Source organism: Balearica regulorum, chromosome 1 (genome assembly GCF_011004875.1).
Source record: "Balearica regulorum gibbericeps isolate bBalReg1 chromosome 1, bBalReg1.pri, whole genome shotgun sequence".
Classification (NCBI taxonomy): Eukaryota; Metazoa; Chordata; class Aves; order Gruiformes; family Gruidae; genus Balearica; species Balearica regulorum.
This window is the reverse complement of record NC_046184.1, coordinates 72,939,363-72,958,162: the sequence shown is the minus strand read 5'-3', so window position 1 is coordinate 72,958,162 and position 18,800 is coordinate 72,939,363. Positions and strand designations below refer to the sequence as shown.

The following is an 18,800-nucleotide window of genomic DNA, read 5'->3' as shown; positions in this document are numbered from 1 at the left end:
GACAAACCTTGTACCTGAAGAAAAGGCCCTGTGAGCAGGCTGGATTTCATTTGCCTCTTCCTCTCTCTCACCGAGTTCCTCTTCTGTGCTGTGAGTCCTCACACTGACACCACTGGCTGGTGTCCTCTCGATAGGAAGCCTCCACTGCACTAGGATTTGTGCTGTCCCTTTTGGCTTCTGCCCCCTTCATTGCCTTACAACTTACAGCCATCTCCTTTTTGGTTGCACTCAAACTGGGAATCAATATGTGCAGTGGAGCCTGACTGGCCCTACTGTTGATTGACAACTACCTTCCTCTGCTCTTTAACACTTGGGGAAAAAAGGGGAGCTCAGAGGGAGTAGAGCTGCTGCTGTGACCTACCCAAGTGTCTGATCTCAAGCACTGAGTGTCCTACCTAGAAGGTATACTTCCCTATTCTCAACTGTCTCCTGTACGTTTCTGTTCAGAATGACACTGCTCCAAAAAGAATTGGGAGAGAACTTGCTCTTAGTCCTTCTACCCTCATAGAAATCCTTCTCTTTCTATTCTTTTTAGTACTTTTGGTACTAGGATGTGTCAAGTTATATTCACCATTATATAAGATCTCCCATCGATGTGCAGGGATGTTGCTGAGACTAACCTCTTCCTCAGCTGTATTTTCAAAGAAGAGAAAGGAGTGAGAGCACTGGATAAAAGCGGTTGAGCAGGGGAAGACAGATTGCAGCAAACTCAGGATGTGAAGATAAATCTCGTGGAAAGCAGTGTTTAGGGCAGAAGGCTGACATTTCTAGAAGAGTTTGCTATGTGTCTTAATACTATTTGTTGTGTATTGGGGAAATGTAAGTGTAGTAGGAGTGTTCTGTGGCTGAAACAATACCCTTTAATGCATTGAAAAGTAAAAGCGTCACATAGAAAGTGGGGGAAAAGTACACAGCCTTAAAGAGTGACTGAGACAAGTAAGTACAACAAAAGGTTAAACAGAAAATGGTACTGGGTGGTAATGAGTAATATATCCTTAGAAAAATATTCATGCTTTATCTTATGATTGTGCACTTGGACTTTATTGGGACTTGCTTTGTATTTAAATTTTACTTGGTATGTGATGTACATGACTTTGTTAATCAGCTTTGCTTTGAAACATTGATCTGGCCAACTGGCATCTCTGAAGACTCACGTGGATTTCAGTATCAAACTTACTCTTTTGCAAAGGAGAATTCCACAGTACTCTGGCAATCCAAACTGCTAGTGATAGTAAAACATGTTACCTGAAAGAAATGGCTTTATCACCAGATTGGCAGATCACCGTTGTAATTTTTGTGTCTATATTCTTGCCTGCTTCCAGCCACAGTGAAGTAATTAACAGTGTTCATTTATGTTCAGTGTTTATTAGGTTTGAGAGTGAAACACAGTGGAAAACAATGAGACAAGTACACAATTTCTTTAGGGCTTGTCTCTAGCTTATCCTTGTCAGTTCAAAACAACAGGCATTTTTGGAAGAGATATTTCAGAGTAAGATTCTGAGGCATAAGTGGCACCCCGCATGTAAAATAACAAGTTCACAGTCTGTGCCAGATCTTTTGATGGATATTTTGATTTCAGTTCTAAGATATTTTGCAAACTTGGGGGGGGGGGGAGATTCTATAGGATATGGAAAATACAAGAAAAGCCACTGTCACAGTGATTTGTGCTAGTTCTCTAGTTCTTTAATTCTCTAGCAATACAACCCAACAAACTCAAGAGTCTTATTTTTGTCAGTGAATATGCGTTGGATGCAGATATCTGGATTAAAAAAACTGTTCAGATCACTTTTGATTAGAACTGCATTTCAAATTCTTAGAATGTGATGGATGTGTTTGGATGAGGAGGAAGTTCACAGTTATGTTTAGATTTCTTTTCTGAGCAATTTATAACCATAACATTAGTCACATACCCAATCTCCAGTCCCTTTCAGGATATATAAATAAATATAGTGTAATACGTGAGCAGTAAAATTTATGACCATTGATTGATTTCTCTGGAGTCTCTTGCTTCTGAATAGAGGGTACAGAAAAGAATTTCTTAAAAACATGCACAATCTTGATTCTTTCCACAGACACATAGTGGCAGTAGGCTAAATCCTGCAGTCTTTACTCAAACTCGTTACTTAATAAGATGATTAAATTAAGAAACTGAGATTTTCACCTCTATGATGAAACTAGATCCTGTGTAGAAGACCTGTTTAAAGCTTATGATCTTCTTTGGGTCCTGAGAGTCAGACAAAAGTATTAAGTTCTTGTGCTGGTGTGAATCTTTGGGATGCATTTTGATCTCAAAAGGTGCAAAAGTCAGCTCTACCACCTACAGTGTCCTCTTTTTAGCTGTTCTCTATTTTCAGTTATGCTTCTCAGATTTTTTCCAGGCTGCTGATTAGATGCTTCCTGAGTTTCATCATGCTAGCCTTGATTTTTTTCCTACTTTACCTGCAATGCCAACAAATACAATATTATTAAATTATGCTTCTTAACTCATTCTTCCCCATTTCCCAGACCATGTAATAATACATGTGCTTGATTTCAAACTGTTTTGATATTCTTGTCTTTTTGGCATTCATCAAAAAGAACAGATTAAAAAAAAATGGATATTAATTCTGGCAATACTATTATAATTAATAAATGGTTGGATTAACTAGTTGAAGCTCAGCAGAAACTGGGAACTTCAGTGTGTTATCCCACAAATGAAAACCATAGAGGAACTTCCTATTTACCTAAGCTGCAGATTTTTGCCCTGTGCTGTGTTTGCACATGTGCATGCGTATACACACGTACAGAGTGTCAGTGGTCTGTAGGCCAAACCTGCTTGCTGCTGCCTTGCTGCGGAACTTTCACAGTTTCAGGTTTGCTCTTACCGGTAATGTAAGTGATCTGAAACCCCACTGTTTTGAAAGGGACAGAAGGTGACTCAAGAGTTATTTCCTAGTTTACTGGTGTTTCTTTTTCTAGCCAGTTTTTGTACTGCCAGACTTGATAGTGATTTTAACATAAATGTTACTTTTCTGAAAAATCACATCTGAAATGAGATGTGCCCTCAGTGTGCTAAATGTATTATGAAATCGCCACCTGAATATGTGGTGGAACGTTTTTGAAGGAGAGTACAGATTTGTTAAGGTTGAAGACTTTGATAGAGGTTTCTGAAAGTCTCTGTGACTTTTGGGCAATAATTTTTTTTTTCTAAGCAACAAAAATGTATTCACTATTTTGTTTCAAGGTTTTGTTTTTTACCTTAGTGTTGCAAAATGCTTCTCCTGTCTCACGTTGCCTTGTGTGGTCATCTCATTAGATGAATCCACATTGTTTCTGCATAGCTACTTGGTCGTACATTCAAGTCAGCCTCTCCTTGTGACTGAGAGTCTCTTGTTTGTTTGAAGCTGTGTATGTCTACAGCCTCGAAAAACATTCAGGTATCTTTTCCTCTGGCTGTTTATGCTGACTGTGGTGTGCTGTTTTCAAAGCAATGGTTAGTTATTCACTGATTATTTTTTTTCACTTCTTTCCCCCCTTCAAACTTTCCCAAGACAAGGAGAAGGGGGGGGGGGGGGGGGGGGCGACAAAAAAAAAGAGAACAAAAGCCAGGCTGGAAAGTAGCAGTGCCTAAAAAAAAATGAGGGAGTTTGCCTTTGGTAGGAACTCCAGTCCAAGCAGCAATTCCAAGAGTCTCAGCCTGTAACCTCCAACAGGATGGAGGAAGACATCTGCAGTTCAGGTTCTCCTGTGTTGTGCTCCAGAGTGAAAGGGAAACATCCCTTCTGGTGGGAGTGATCTTGCTGGTAAAACTGTTGGGAAGTTCTGTAGCACAAACCCTAGTATGATGATCTGTTAGGCAATATCTTTGCTGAGGATTCTGGGGTCCAAAAAAGTGGTGAAATTAAGGGACAGGAAAAATACAGTAAAATTATTGTGTCTGCTGGAATGAGACCTGAACACACATATACCCTTCTAGGAACAGAGTGATTTCTCTCTTGATTTAATGGAATCAGTTTTGCAGCATACTGTTTTGGAAAAAACACTGTCTTTACTGTACTCCAAATCCCTCTTGAACTGGGCAATGGCTAGTTATACGGGTAGCTTCCTTTCAGACATTAAGGCTGATGTAGCTGAAAGCATATCCGGTGATGGTGATGGAAATAATTCTGCAGAGTCATTCATCTCCAATGACAGTTGTTTAATGTAAAAAATGTGGAAAAAGTTGGGGTTTTAATTACTCTTGTTCACAGCTGCGAGTGGTGATTCACAGAAGTTATATTGCTAAGGTGTGGAATGAAGAGGAAGAATATTAGGATGAAGCAGACTTCTCCCGCCAAGTGTTCCATTTCAGATATCATGGTCTGGTAGCTTTATGCTACATTAGGCTCACTCAGTGTGTTCGTGCTTACAGAACTGGTATTGATGCCGTCAGTGCTGTGCTTCATTTGCCTGGATTTGAGCTGGGAAAACACTGAATGAGTAATGAGAAGAACACAAACTTTTTCTCTTCCAGAAATAAATTGTAGCACCATGCTAGGTGTCTTTACTGTTTACATTCTCTGGGTTCATCTAATCATACTTTCATTACGTCTTTTCCAAACATGCTTATATCTGGTTTGGTTTTGTCCTCAGTGTGTAAGCTGCATGTTAATGGGTGGAGATCATGCAAAGGGTCTTGGGAAAGTCCTACTGTAATACTAGGAAGAAAATCGTAGGAAAAATTAGTAGCAGCCTTTCCTTTTTGATTTGGGAAAGGATTTTCTTAAAACAAATAAGTGAGTTAACAACAAGTAAATATGGATTCAAGAATAATGTTTTTAGAAAGTCTTTGCTCAGTAAGTCTTCCTCAGAAAGGAAGGATATGCAGTGATAACCTCAGAAAACCAAAGGAGAAGCTAGGAAAAGTACAGATGACATGTTCTGTGGCTTCCATTGACCACAGCCTCTGCTAGCCCTGTTGTGCACACTTAACACCTTTTGCTGCAGTTGCAAGCAGCATGGATGCCTCCTCCTGGAAATTTGCAGGATGTCTGAAGCCAGTTTAATGAAAACAGACTGAGGGGAAGCGCTGCATGCAGATGCCTGAAGCACCAAATTCTGGGGAGCCAGCCTGACCTTGGAGATTGTTTAAGAAGTCAGCAGCTCTCAAGAAGTACATGAGATGGCCACTTGCTCCAACAGCATCTTTCAAGGCACTGCATCCAGAACAGGATCAGAAAGTGCTGGTCCTGCTAACTTGCTCTGGGTGTGAAAATCATTGTTATAGTGGAGGTAGCAACTTCTGATCTCTCTAATACTGCTATGTGGTCATCCTGAAACCTGAAGCGGTGCTTGGACCAGTGAGGCAATCTTTCCTCCTAAGATCCACTCAAACATCTCCCACTCTCTCAGGCTGCTTGAAATCTGTATTTTCTCTGAAAGAAAGAATATATTGTCCCAGGATCTTAGTTTTTTCATCTCTCCTTCCTGTATGTTCCATATGCAACATAAGTAATGACGTTGTCCAAGAATGGTGATTAAAAATGACCCATATTCTGAGAGTTAAGTAGCTCAGCTTCTTCAGTGCTGGACTGACAATCACAGGCTATTTACATTTTTACACAATTCCCTTAGTGGAGGCAAGTCCCACTTTGACCCCTTCCAAAGGGCCTGCTTCATGAATAAGGACTGATTCTGTTTGAACAAAGTGATCTGCCTCTGTTGACAGTGTAAATAATAAGCAACTTTTGGTTTTAATAATATTTTAATCATATTGGGTAGCATTTAATTCCAAAATTATTCCAACTGTTTCAATTCACACATGTAATGATCTATTTAATACAACTCCAGTTATTTTAATATATCCCAGTATTTTAATTCCTTTTGACAAAAACAAAAGAAAACAGCCCATCACATAGATCATACGCTAATCAAAACTTGGGACTTAAAAAAATTCAGTTCGATCAGTTTCTATCAGTTTTGGTGTTACCAGTTATTCCGCAGCAGATCTCAGGCTACATATGCAGTAATCATTTATATTAAGGATATTGTAAAATAGCCTATAAGAAACAGTTTCACTTTCTCTAATGCTGGATCTAAAGGAGTCTTTTAATGTAGAGGAAAATTGTTATTAAAATAGAGGCAGATCTAAGATTCCTCATTTGAATAATTAAACTGATTTTGTATTTATAAAAGCATTTCTAGGAAATAGTGACTTTATCACATGATGGTTACTCAGATCAGCCCTATTGTTACGATTAAAATGCATATGAATGTATTCTTTTTGTTCAGATGTTTTAGCATTGAAGGAGAAAATTTGTTGCATAATGAACAGCAGTTTTAACTATTGTCTTATCGCCATTGTCTCATTCTTTAGCGAGCTTCTGATGTCATGATTTTCAATTTTTGATGGCATATATGATTCCTAGCTTGAGAATTTTTTTTAACATTTTGATATGAAGATAAGTTTTAGTTAGAGAAACACTTCTTAACTGGATCTAATTAAGGATATATAGTTTTCATAGCAACTGAAGCCAGAAACCAATTTGTCTAATTTCAGAAAAACTGGTCAGCCAGCAGAGAATCCAAATTTTTGGGGAATTTGTTCCTAAATTGAAGCTTAGTTTAAATGGTGGGTTTCAGGTCTGAGTTTGAGTCTGGTTATTGAAGTTTACACAGCTTCACAAAAATATCTTATTTTTCAGTATAGGAGTTTTTGTTTGTGGAAAAAAATAGCGATAACAGTAAGATGATTGAAACACAAGTTGTCATATCCCATAGAAAGCTTCTATTTCATGTTAGTTCAACCATTATTTTTATATTCTGTGTACAGCAAGGAGATGTGTCATACCTAACCACAGCTTCTTGCTAGCTGCATTGCAAAAGCAATGTAGAGCAGTCCCTTTTCTATATGATAACGAAGTCAAACAACAAAATTACTTAACCTTGTAACTCTCAACAAAAAGAGTCTACCATACCTGTCAAACTGTATTTGTGAGTCAATTGACTCAAACCCAGCATAATCCTAGAAAGTGAAGATGGCAGCTACTGAAGATATTCAATAGTGCATTACAGGAAATGGATTTTATTCATAGTATCAATGTATTAACTTTCAAATAGTTTTAGAAAGCCATTCAGTAAAATCCAGACTTGCTAATAACATTATCCTGTTGAAAGTGAATGGAAGCTTTGCCAACCTAGTGTTTAAAGCTCTCAACAAGAATCTTATTTATTTGAAAAATATTTATATTTTCGTATAGAAATTGAAAGTATTCATTCAAAATTTACTATTCAGTAAAAGTGCATTTTATGTTGCATGAATATTGTGTGCTTTCTTAGTTTTAGGCCAAGCTTTTAAAAGTGAAATCAACTTCTTACCTCAACTTTATTCATAATGAAAAAATATAAATTCTGTCTTTTATGATGCTGTCATAGTTCCTGAGAAATATTAGACCCTAGGGCCCACTACTCCACTTAAAACATTCTTCATGTTCATGTCATCTTTTTTTTTTAACGTTCCTTTTGCTTGTTTGATGACTTTTATTCTTCCCCCTCTCATTTAGTGAAATTCAATATTATGTCCCTATTCTATTCCTTTTAAAGACAATGTAATAGACGATACTAAAAACCAGAGATTTAGTATTTTTATTTTTAAAGGGAATATAGCCATGTTTATCACATTGTCTAATTCTTGATTTTCCTCTTTTGTATTTTTTTGTTTTCTTGCATATTCTCTGAAAGATGTCAGGCATCCAGATGAATTGAAAAAGAATCAAAGCTATGTAAGACCTGATTCTCAAAAAAGATTTACATCCCTAAAGATGGAGATAAATATATATGCATATATACCTATATATATGCATTTTTAAAAATGTATGGAGGCACTTAATTTTTGTTAATTAACTAGGCTTCACCTAGCAGTCTTCATATTCTGGAATGTCTGAAGTTATGCTGTTTGGGGTTCTGATGAATTCATGTTTAACTGATGCCTGTGTCCCCCCACCCCGCCCCTTTTATATCACTCTTTTCCTGGCTCGTACTCTCAGGATTGTGCTTGTATTCAGGCTTACCGTGAATAGATCCTTCTTCTATAAGAGATCTAAAAGTGCAGTCAGCAGTAACTACACAGCAGGAGGGAGGGTAGCAGAGTTGTCTTCTCAAGGGTATATACGGGGAAAAAAGTCTCAGTGTAGGCAGTTTCTCAAGATGATCCAGCTCATGAATTAACTAATGTAGTTTAGAATATGAGAGTTGATCACTCTGATGATTTGGAGCCTGAGGTGCTCCTTTTTTTTTTTTTTTTTTTTTGAATCAAACCTTTTTTCCTTTTTTTGTACCAACTGCAGGTGGGATTCGTGTCACCTAACTCTAGTTATCTTCAAGTGCCCATTTTCAGCTAATTGTCTAGACACTGTATTGTCAGTGAAGAAATAGAGGCACTTCAAGAGTGTGATTCATCCCATCCTAAAATAGATATCTAAGCTGGGATGAATTGGAAGTAGCTATCTTTCTCCACCAAATAGCAGTAGAGCACTGACAACTGGTTAGACAAAAAGCAGGTAAAGATAGGCGAGATGGTCCCCCTCTGAACTATTGATATATCTCTTATCCCTCTCTGTTGTTTCACTGATTTGGGAGATGAGTAACATTTTTCAGTATTTGCCAAGTAGAGCAAACATGTTAAATAGATGTAAGTATCACATCCATCAGGTTCAGGAGTACATAAGGCAGAAAATCATGTATACAGTTCCACTGAACCTATGCATAGACAGTCTGTGCTTTGTTTTGATTGTCAAATGGTAGCTTAAAGAGCAAAAGCTGATCCGTAAAGCATTGTACGTATTTCAGGTTGGGATCAGCCTAGATATCAGCGTCCACCCACAGTGAAGACTCCACTTGGTTACTCATCTGTACAAACAACATCACAGTGACACTTCAGAACTATCCTGTCACTTTCTCATTTCTTTTCTGAAAAGTAAATATTCTAGCTGAAAAACAAATTAAGCCCACAATGAGTGTATAATATATCTCAAAAGTCACTTGAATGGAAAGCATTTCACACGGGCAGAAATATTAGACAAGTTTAATACCAACTGAGTGGTTTTCTCAATAACTTTCAGAATAAATATCCCTTAGAACATCAATGAAGATTGAAACTTTTCTCAACAAAAAGAGAGAATTCTGTGCAGTAACTTTTATTCCCATGTATTATTTGTGAAATGAATGTGCCATTTAACATTAAATTTAGCAAAAATGTTTATATTTTGAGGCATTCTTTGTAACAGAAACAAATCAGTCAAAGGCAATTATTAAGATTTCATTTGCTTCTCCAGCCCTAAGCTTCTGCTGAATGTTTTCCATAATTGGACAGTAATGTTTTCAGATGATAGTGAACACTTCTCTGAGAAAACGGACAAAACAACCATTGCTGTGATTTAGGATGTCACCTCTATGAAAATTTGCTTAACAATTTAAAGGAACAAGCATGTTTATTAAGCCTGCACTGATACTGGGCTGAGGTAGGAGAAAATGACACTGTCAAATTTCCATTAAGGTCCGCCCATCTCTAAACTAGTTTTCTTGGATTTTGGTAGCAATGTAAGTATGCCAGCAGGTAAATTTACCCTGTTTCTATGGAAAGTTTTGATGCCTGAACTGCTCGTTGTTTTTGTCTCTTCCCTTTGCTACTCTAGTTCAAGGAAAGGAATACCCAAGGACAGGTGTTTCTGCTAGCTTATTAACTGAGTTTTCTTTTATTCATATTTAAAAGCAGTTATGCTCATTATGCTTACATTTTACTAATACCATCTTAAAGTAAGAAGTGTAAATTCTTAAAACCCCATGCTCAGTATGTACAGAAATCTGTGCCACGAGACCTTCTACTTGCTTAATGCACATTAAGGTGTAAATAGATCCGTCAGTTAACTGGTATAATCATATGCACAATGCAGCCATCTTGTCTCATCTAGTTCTTCCTTCAATTGTACAAAACAAGATGCTGTAGATGTTTCAAAACCAGAAGATTCTTCTATTTTACTTTCATTAGGACCTAACTTCTGTTAGCATTCCAATTTTTGTTAGTCTTAAATAAGATGATTTATTTCTCTTACCAAACTGTGACTATAAAGACATTCACATCATGGTTATCTTTTTCATCCTTTTAATAATAATAATGATAATGATAATGATAATGATAATACTAGTAAAAAGCCCTCTTGCAATTACTTTTCCATTTATTATCGTGATATGTATTTAATTATTTTACAAGGGAATTTGACAAGCAGATTTCTGGAGTTCTTAATGGAGTTGAAACAATAGCCTATGCATGTCAGTGTACATGCATAGTGAAATGATGAACATAAATCACATACACACACACAGAAAACAAGGCACTGTTAAGACTGTACAAGTAATAAATGACTAAAAGGTTATTGATACATTAAAAACTGAGCTCCTAATGAAAACTGTATCAGTAGTCATTTTAACATCCTAAAGCTGTGCATTGTCTTGGGGTTCTCTGCTTAAAAGCCCAACTGTGTCCCTCTTTCCATATGTATTGGACCCCACATTTGTAGGTGAATATATTGCTCCGATGTTGTTGCTGGAACGAACTAAAAAGTCAGCCAAGCGTTGTGTCACACATGTAGCGGTGTTGCATTTCCGTTTCTCTAGGTGGTGACTACTAAGGCAAAACAAAAAGAGCCAAGATTAAAAGCCAAATGATGAGCAATCAACTGTGCCACTTCTAATAGTCATTTGAGCTGTGCTAATGTGGGAGTTCTTTTAATATGTGCACAAATACAGGAACATTACAATCTTCCTACCACCTACTTTGTGCCTGAAAAAAAATCTTGTGCTATATGCTATTATCAGTTTTAATGATGAGGGTTATTTAAATGCAAAGACCTTAACAGTCATATGTCATTTTTTATTGATATTCTACATAGCAGTTTATGACATCTAGAAAACCTGTAATGATAGCATAGTTAAGACAGTAAGTGAAAACACTGACTAAATGTTTAGCTTTAAGCTGAAGTTCTAAATCTATTTAGAGCTCTTGCTGATATCATGAGAATTACTAACATAATGACAATCACTAACATTTATTTAGGTTTCTTGTTCCCACAGAACCATATCCCGCTGTCACTGAAGTGAACTGTAATCTTCCAGTCCACATCAAGTGGATTGTGCCCAAAAACACTTTCTCCCAACTGCACCACGTATCATGTGAGGTGGCAGGCGTTTCCAACTTCTGCTGACTTCAGTACCACCTAAGATTTACCTCTGTCTAAACAGAGATCTCTTCACTACTGAAAAGCTGCCACATCTTTGTTGAAACACCAGCAACTTGAAAGTGCTATTGTGGTAGATGATAATTTGCTGGATGAGACTTTAAAGAGTGTCCATGGAAGAATCCACATCTAAAAAGAACATTTTACGGTCGGAACCAGCAGACTATTTACAGAACTCCATGTAGAACTTATGTAGCATTGGATTTATTTATTTTTTAAATCACAATAGAATGGTTAGCTTGAGAGAGCTTGAGTTTTCAGACTTGTTTTTTAGACCACTATGTTCCTTCAGACAGAAATACTTGCTTGCTGAGATTGCTTATTGAGTTATCGTTAATTTTCTTGAGCTTCTTCATGTTGATGTGGCATGAGGTAGACAACAGTGTGCAGCAAAAATTTACAATGAAGAGTGATGATTTTCCAGCTTCAAACTCTGAGCAATATGAACATTTTCCTATTGATTGACTAAATCTACTACCTAAAATGTCATCTATTCTTTCAGAGTTATTTGTATTAACCTAAGAATCCAAATGGAATAGCAATTGTGAGAGAAATGTCTGTATTATACTGGTTCTTCATCGGCAAATAGGCAGCAATTTCTGAGCAATTAATATTTTAAATATGTAATTGTATTTAAAGGAAATGGTTGGATGGGTCTTGATATAGCTTCTCTTAGGTTTCCATGGGTATTTCTATTGATTTAAAAAGAGTTTAATCAAGCCCTTAACATATGAGTTTCAAGTAGCAACTGGTTCTCATGGAAATCCTGATTTTTTTGTGGAGGCAGAGTTCTCTTTTTTTGTTAGAAGTACAAAATCAAGCCCTGACACTCCAAGTTTAAAACGCAGTCCTTACAGGAAGCTCCTAGATTTCTAGCTGATGTCTAGCCTGACTGAACCCATTATACCTTTTAGCTCTCTGATCTGCAGCCTTTCATTGAATACATGCATCAATGACACAGTTCACCCAGTAAGAGACTGTAAACCAGAAAAGGTTTACAGAAAAGCAGATAAGGCATACCATACTCATAAAGGTGTTGCCTTGTGTTTGAATATTACAATAATTTTTTTAAAAAAGTAATAGCTGTAAAAATGTGGGAACTTAGTCTCCATTATAAAAATATTTTGGAAGATAACCAAATTTTCATATAATAGTGATCTTTTTTTTAATATAAATTTGGAGAGAAAGGATCAGGCAACTATACAGAACTTGTGTATTTACTGAATCTATCCCTAACAGAATTGTCATTGAAAGAAATTCACTCAGAAGCCTGATAACGGTTGGAATAGTCCAGTGCTTTTTATTTTTTACTATAAATTGCAAATACTTTTTGAAATACTATTTTATTAATTAAAATTTACCTGAAATTGGATTTATGGACTTATAAACATGAATGTTTTTTGGATTAGTTAAATTCTATTGGAGCCAATTGCTTCTTTTCCTTCTTCCCATAATTAAATTGATATTTATCTCTGAAATGAAAAATTGCTTACTTATAGGAAGTACCTATGTTATAAAATAATTCCATTCTAGCAGAGCATTAGTGTTATTAAGAAGGGTATAGTTTCTTTTTTTTTCCCTTCAGGCTTGGAAATGAGACAAATTTAAATAAGAAAGCCTTTCAAAACACACCTTTCTCCTTGAGGTAATGTAGTATTTGTAGCCTTTTTCATTTATGAAAGCATTATAATTGTAAAGTGGTTAAATGATCTGCAATTTTTGTCTCTGTATTTCACTTTCTACCCTGGATGCTTTGATCTTTATACTTACAGAATGGCTCTATTATACAACAAGAAGGGTATTTTAGGCTCTTCTTGAGAATAAAAACAGACACAAAGAGTCTCAAGTAACAGAATATCACTGGCATGAAGTTTACTTCATAATTTAATCCTAACTGATATGACTAGAAGAATCAAAGAAAATCAATACCTTTTTGTCTTTGCTGCTGGTTGTTCTGGCATTTCCTCACTAAGTCCTGAGAGTGTATTCTGTGATATCACTGGCAATATCCATCCTTGTCTCTTGGAAGTACCATCAGAGAGATCATCAGCCACAGATAGTAATCTTTAAACAAGAATAAAATACCCTGTGAAATTGAATAATTCTATTTTTGCTCATATAATTTGACACATGAAAGCAAAAGCAATTCATGCAATAATCTGAACATGTTTTCCCCTAAAAGGAAATCAACATGGTTATTTATTACTCACTTCTCAATAGGTGTAGCTTCCAAACAGCTCAGAGTGACAGAAAGTGCAATGAAGAAAACTGACAGCTTTAGGTTGTACATCTTTGCTTCCAAACTTTCTGAAAAGAATAATGATTCAAAACTGAAAGCAAACCCAAATACTCTTCAGCATATACTATTATGGATGCTCATTCTGTCCTAAATCAACAGCAACTAGTCTTTTTCACAGGCTAGAGTAAAAAAATGATCCCCTTAAGTTTAGTGACACAATGCAGTTTCAGACAGATAGCTCTCAACAGTAAATGTTCATTTTCCACCTAGTAGTTTCAATCCTTTCCCTTATCTCTGGTTTGCATTTCCCGACACATCCCAGTCTCAAATGCTGGTCCCAGGTGCAATTTACCTTGAAGTCATCTTAGCCTTTTCCTGAAAAATGCTGTTGATTAATATTGAGAAACAGTTTGCTTTCCTGAAAGCACATCTGTTGCACTGCATCTTAAGTAAGAAAAAAAGGGAAATTGTTTACCTTTTAGTGGTCAGAGAGCTAACTGAAGAAGCACGCCTGTGTTAGCAAGAAGGGTGCACGCAACAGTTCCACGCTTGCATCTAGCTCTGGAGTATCCCTTTTCCCCCTTCCTTGCTGACAAGTAATACGGCTCTTATATACCCTTCACACCTTTCTCAGCTCTGACATCAGGCAGCACAGAGAGACTGTCATTAATTCCCATCCCTATAGATAGAAAGTACCCCGGAGAGGAGCAGAGGCAGATAGGTCATTGTTACATTAGCGCATCAGTAAATATTAACCTGGTATATGCAGGAAGCCCTCATGAAGATACTGTAATAGCATATTGCACACACAAACTGTAGCCTCAGTCTTACAGTTCTGATAAGATGCTGAGGTAATATTCCCTGTGGGTGTTTTCAAGGGCTAAATAAGGTAACAAAAGTTATAAAGAAAGCCGGAGTAAATGAAACACCAGATCACCAGTAATTGAAATATAAGGAAACAGATATCTTAGAAAAGATAGAATAGTTAAAGTTGTGGGGGTTTGTTGTAGCAGTCTGTAATGATCAAAACAGAAAAAATCTTTGAAGAGATAAAAGCTGTATGAGGAACAAGAAAAGAGTGAAAAATACTTAAATTGTCAGATAGGGTGACCATTCAGGGTAACAAGGTAGAAATCACGTATGTTTTTCAGTAAAGTATAACTGTGAATGAAAATTCTGTCATTATTAATGTAAAATCTTATGTTTTACTAACACTGGTAGGTTCTTTGTCATGCATGAAAATTGTGTCAATTTCTCAGGAAGACAAAGACTAGGATTAGAAAACTAGGAAATGCCAGAATGAAGGCTGCCTGTGCAAATTTATTTCTCCGGTGTGCACAGAGTTCAGGGAAAGATATACAGGTTTTAATAGACTAAATCCAATGTTAATAAATTACCTGATTGCAGATTTCCAAGGATACAGATTAGAAAAAATTCGCCTGATTTCCTGATTCCTGACTGGGAATTAGGCAAATAACTTTTTCTTTTTTTTTCTTTTTTTTTTTCTCCCCCCCCCCCCCCCCCCCCCGTCTCATTAGCTGCCTTTAGGTTCCTAAATGCCTTTGGAAAACAGGTCTTTTAATTATTTATGGAGGTTAAGATGCTGACACACAAGCTCAGGCAAAGTTTTCTGTGACAAGAAGTTATCATATGTATCTTCCATATCCCCACAGAACATGAATTAATTCATGACTGTTTCAATGCCAAGTACATTGCCGTAACTGGAAGCCTCCTTCTTTGCTGGTTTAGCCTGTGACACCAGATTTTCACTGAAATGGCTAAAGTTCCAGTGGTGGCTCCCTTCATGCATCTGTGCTGCTTGAGTTGAATACAGTAGGAATATTTAGCCATGACAGTAGCCTCTTAACCTGATAAAACAGCTAGTCTGCCAGTAAGATTCTAGCAAGTGACATAATGTTGTTCGTTTTGTTTTTTTCTTTAATGGGATGCTGCTTCTGGATATTTTCTCTCTGTTTTTAATGATACAATCATATACTTATTTTTTCCCAGGTCCCTGTCATCCTCCTCTGAATGGACAGTCCCAGTGTGAGAGAAGTAAGTATAGTGCTGGTTTATCTTCACAATGACAATATGTTCTGTGCAACATCGGGAGCGCAGGTAATATTCTCCTCCCTCCTTCCAGTTGAGGGCAGCAGTGGTGGGTGGAACAGACGGACGCAGTCCATAAATGCATGGCTCTGTGGCTGGTGTCAACGCCACAACTTTGGGTTATTTGACAATGGGGCGGCCTACACGGCACTGGGCCTGATGCACCCTGATGGGATTCATCTCTCTCAAAGGGGGAAGAGGATCTTTGCCCAGGAACTAGCGGGGGTCATTGACAGAGCTTTAAACTAGGCTCGAAGGGGGAGGGGGGATAACATTAAGCTTGCCAGCAACATGTTGTGGCATGATGTGCCCAGGTTGGAGGGATGGGGCGCTGGCAAGGGCCCTCGCCCTACTGCTTAGAGATGTGCTGGATGCACTACAGCACGCTCGAAGCCTAGAGGAGACGAGCCGGGGGCTCCGGATGCAACAGGAACCAACAGGGTAACAGTGGGAAGATACATCAAAAGAATCCCAGCCACCCCAGCCCATAAGTCAGCCTCATCGGGGGCACAACTGAAATGCCTCTACGCGAATGCACGGAGCATGGGGAACAAACAAGAGGAGCTGGAGATGTGTGTGCGCCTGCAAGGCTATGACATTATTGGCATTACAGAGACATGGTGGGATAGCTCCTATGGCTGGAGTGTTGGGATGGAAGGGTAGAGGCTCTTTAGGAAGGTCAGGCAGGGCAGGCGAGGAGGGGGCATTGCCCTCTATGTCAATGACCAGCTGGAGTGCATGGAGCTCCACCTGGGGATGGAGGAGCCCACCAAGAGCCTATGGGTCAGGATTAAAGGGAGGGCTAGGGCAGGAGACATAGTGGGGGTCTGCTACAGGCTACCTGACCAGGGGGACCGAGCAGATAAAGCCCTCTATAGGCAGATAGGAGCAGCCTCACACTCACAAGCCCTGGTCCTTATGGGGGGCTTCAACCACCCTGACATCTGCTTGAGGGACAACGCAGCTGAGTGCAAGCAATCCAGGAAGTTCCTGGAATGTGTTGATGACAACTTTCTCTTCCAAGTGACAGAGGAGCCCAAGAGGAGAGGTGCCATGCTGGACCTTATTCTCACCAATAAGGAAGGTCTGGTAGGGGATGTCAAGCTCAAGGGCAGCCTTGGCTGCAGTGACCATGAAATGGTGGAATTCAGGATCCTCAGGGCAGCGAGGAGGGCATGCAACAAGCTCAATACCCTGGACTTCAGGAGAGCAGACTTTGGCCTCTTCAGGGATCTGCTTGGTAGAATAACATGGGACAAAGCCCTGGAAGGAAGAGGGGCCCAAGACAGCTGGTTAATATTCAAGGGTCACCTCCTCCAAGCTCAGGAGCGATGCATCCCAACAAAGAGGAAGTCCAGCAAAAACACCAAGAGGCCCCCATGGATGAACAAGGAGCTCCTGGGCAAAGTCAAACGAAAAAAGGAAGCCTACAGAGGGTGGAAGCATGGGCAGGTAGCCTGGGAAGAATACAGAGAAACTATCCGAGCAGCCAGGGATCAGGTTAGGAAAGCCAAAGCCCTGATAGAAATTAGTGTGGCCAGGGATGTCAAGGACAACAAGAAAAGCTTCTATAGGTATGTCAATGATAAAAGGAGGATGAGGGAAAATGTGGGTCCCCTCCGGAATGAAACAGGTGAACTGGTTACCCAGGATATGGAGAAGGCTGAGATACTCAACGACTTGTTTGCCTCAGTCTTCACTGGCAAATCCTTGAGCCACACTGCCCAGGGCACAGAAGGCAGGGACTGGGAGAATGCAGAACCGCCCACTGCAGGAGAAGATCAGGTTCGAGAATATCTAAGGAACCTGAAGGTGCACAAGTCCATGGGACCTGATGAGTTGCATCCACGGATCTTGAGGGAACTGGCGGATGAAGTGGCCAGGCCACTCTCCATCATATTTGAGAAGTCCTGGCAGTCTGGCGGCGTTCCCGCCGACTGGAAGAGGGGGAACATAACCCCCATTTTTAAGAAGGGTAGAAAGGAAGACCCAGGGAACTACAGGCCGGTCAGTCTCACCTCCATGCCTGGCAAGATTATGGAGCAGCCCCTCCTGGAGACTATGCTCAGGCACATGGAAAATAAGGAGGTGATTGGTGACAGCCAACGTGGCTTCACTAGGGGCAAATAGTGCCTGACAAACTTGGTGGCCTTCTATGATGGGGTTACAGCGTCGGTGGATAAGGGAAGGGCAACTGACACCATCTACCTGGACTTGTGCAAGGCATTTGACACTGTCCTGCATGACATCCTTGTCTCTAAATTGGAGAGACATGGATTCGATGGATGGACCACGTGGTGGATAAGGAATTGGCTGGATGGTTGCACTCAAAGAGTTGTGGTCAACGGCTCAATGTCCAAGTGGAGAACGGTGACGAGTGGTGTTCCTCAGAGGTCGGTACTGGGACCAGCACTGTTCAACATCTTTGTTGGCGACATGGACAGTGGGATCGAGTGCACCCTTAGCAAGTTTGCTGACGACACCAAGCTGCGTGGTGTGGTCAACATGCTGGAGGGAAGGGATACCATCCAGAGGGACCTTGACAGGATTGAGAGGTGGGCCTGTGTGAACCGCATGAAGTTCAACAAGGCCAAGTGCAAGGCCCTGCATGTGGGTCGGCACAATCCCAAGCACGACTATAGGCTGGGTGAGGAATGGATTGAGAGCAGCCCCGAGGAGAAGGACTTGGGGGTTTTGATTGATGAGAAGCTCGAAATGAGCCGGCAGTATGCGCTTGCAGCCCAGAAAGCCAACCGTGTCCTGGGCTGCATCAAAAGAGGTGTGACCAGCAGCTCAAGGGAGGTGATCCTGCCCCTCTACTCCGCTCTTGTGAGACCCCACCTGGGGCACTGCATCCAGCTCTGGGGGCCCCAGTACAGGAGAGACATGGAGCTGTTGGAGCGAGTCCAGAGGAGGGCCACGAAGCTGATCAGAGGGCTGGAGCACCTCTCCTATGAGGATGGGCTGAGAGAGAGTTGGGATTGTTCAGCCTGGAGAAGAGAAGGCTCCGGGGAGATCTAATTGCGGCTTACCAGTACCTGAAGGGGGCCTACAGGAAAGCTGGGGAGGGACTGTTTATCAGGGAGTGTAGTGACAGGACAAGGGGTAATGGGTTTAAGCTGAAGGAGGGTCGATTTAGATTAGATGTTAGAAAGAAATTCTTTACTGTGAGAGTGGTGAGGCCCTGGAACAGGTTGCCCAGA

At 39.6% G+C, this 18,800-nt stretch overlaps 1 protein-coding gene across 1 annotated transcript; it reads right to left on the bottom strand.

Moving 5' to 3' along the window:
- Positions 1 to 10,275: 10,275 nt before the first annotated feature.
- IAPP (islet amyloid polypeptide) lies at positions 10,276 to 13,543 on the bottom strand. The gene is made up of 3 exons (XM_010301930.2): positions 13,460 to 13,543; positions 13,179 to 13,313; positions 10,276 to 10,639 (listed from the first exon to the last, which is right to left on the bottom strand). Exons 1-3 carry the CDS (start codon positions 13,537 to 13,539, stop codon positions 10,447 to 10,449), a joined length of 408 nt encoding a protein of 135 aa, XP_010300232.1. The 5' UTR covers positions 13,540 to 13,543; the 3' UTR covers positions 10,276 to 10,446.
- Between the last annotated feature and the right edge of the window lie 5,257 nt (positions 13,544 to 18,800).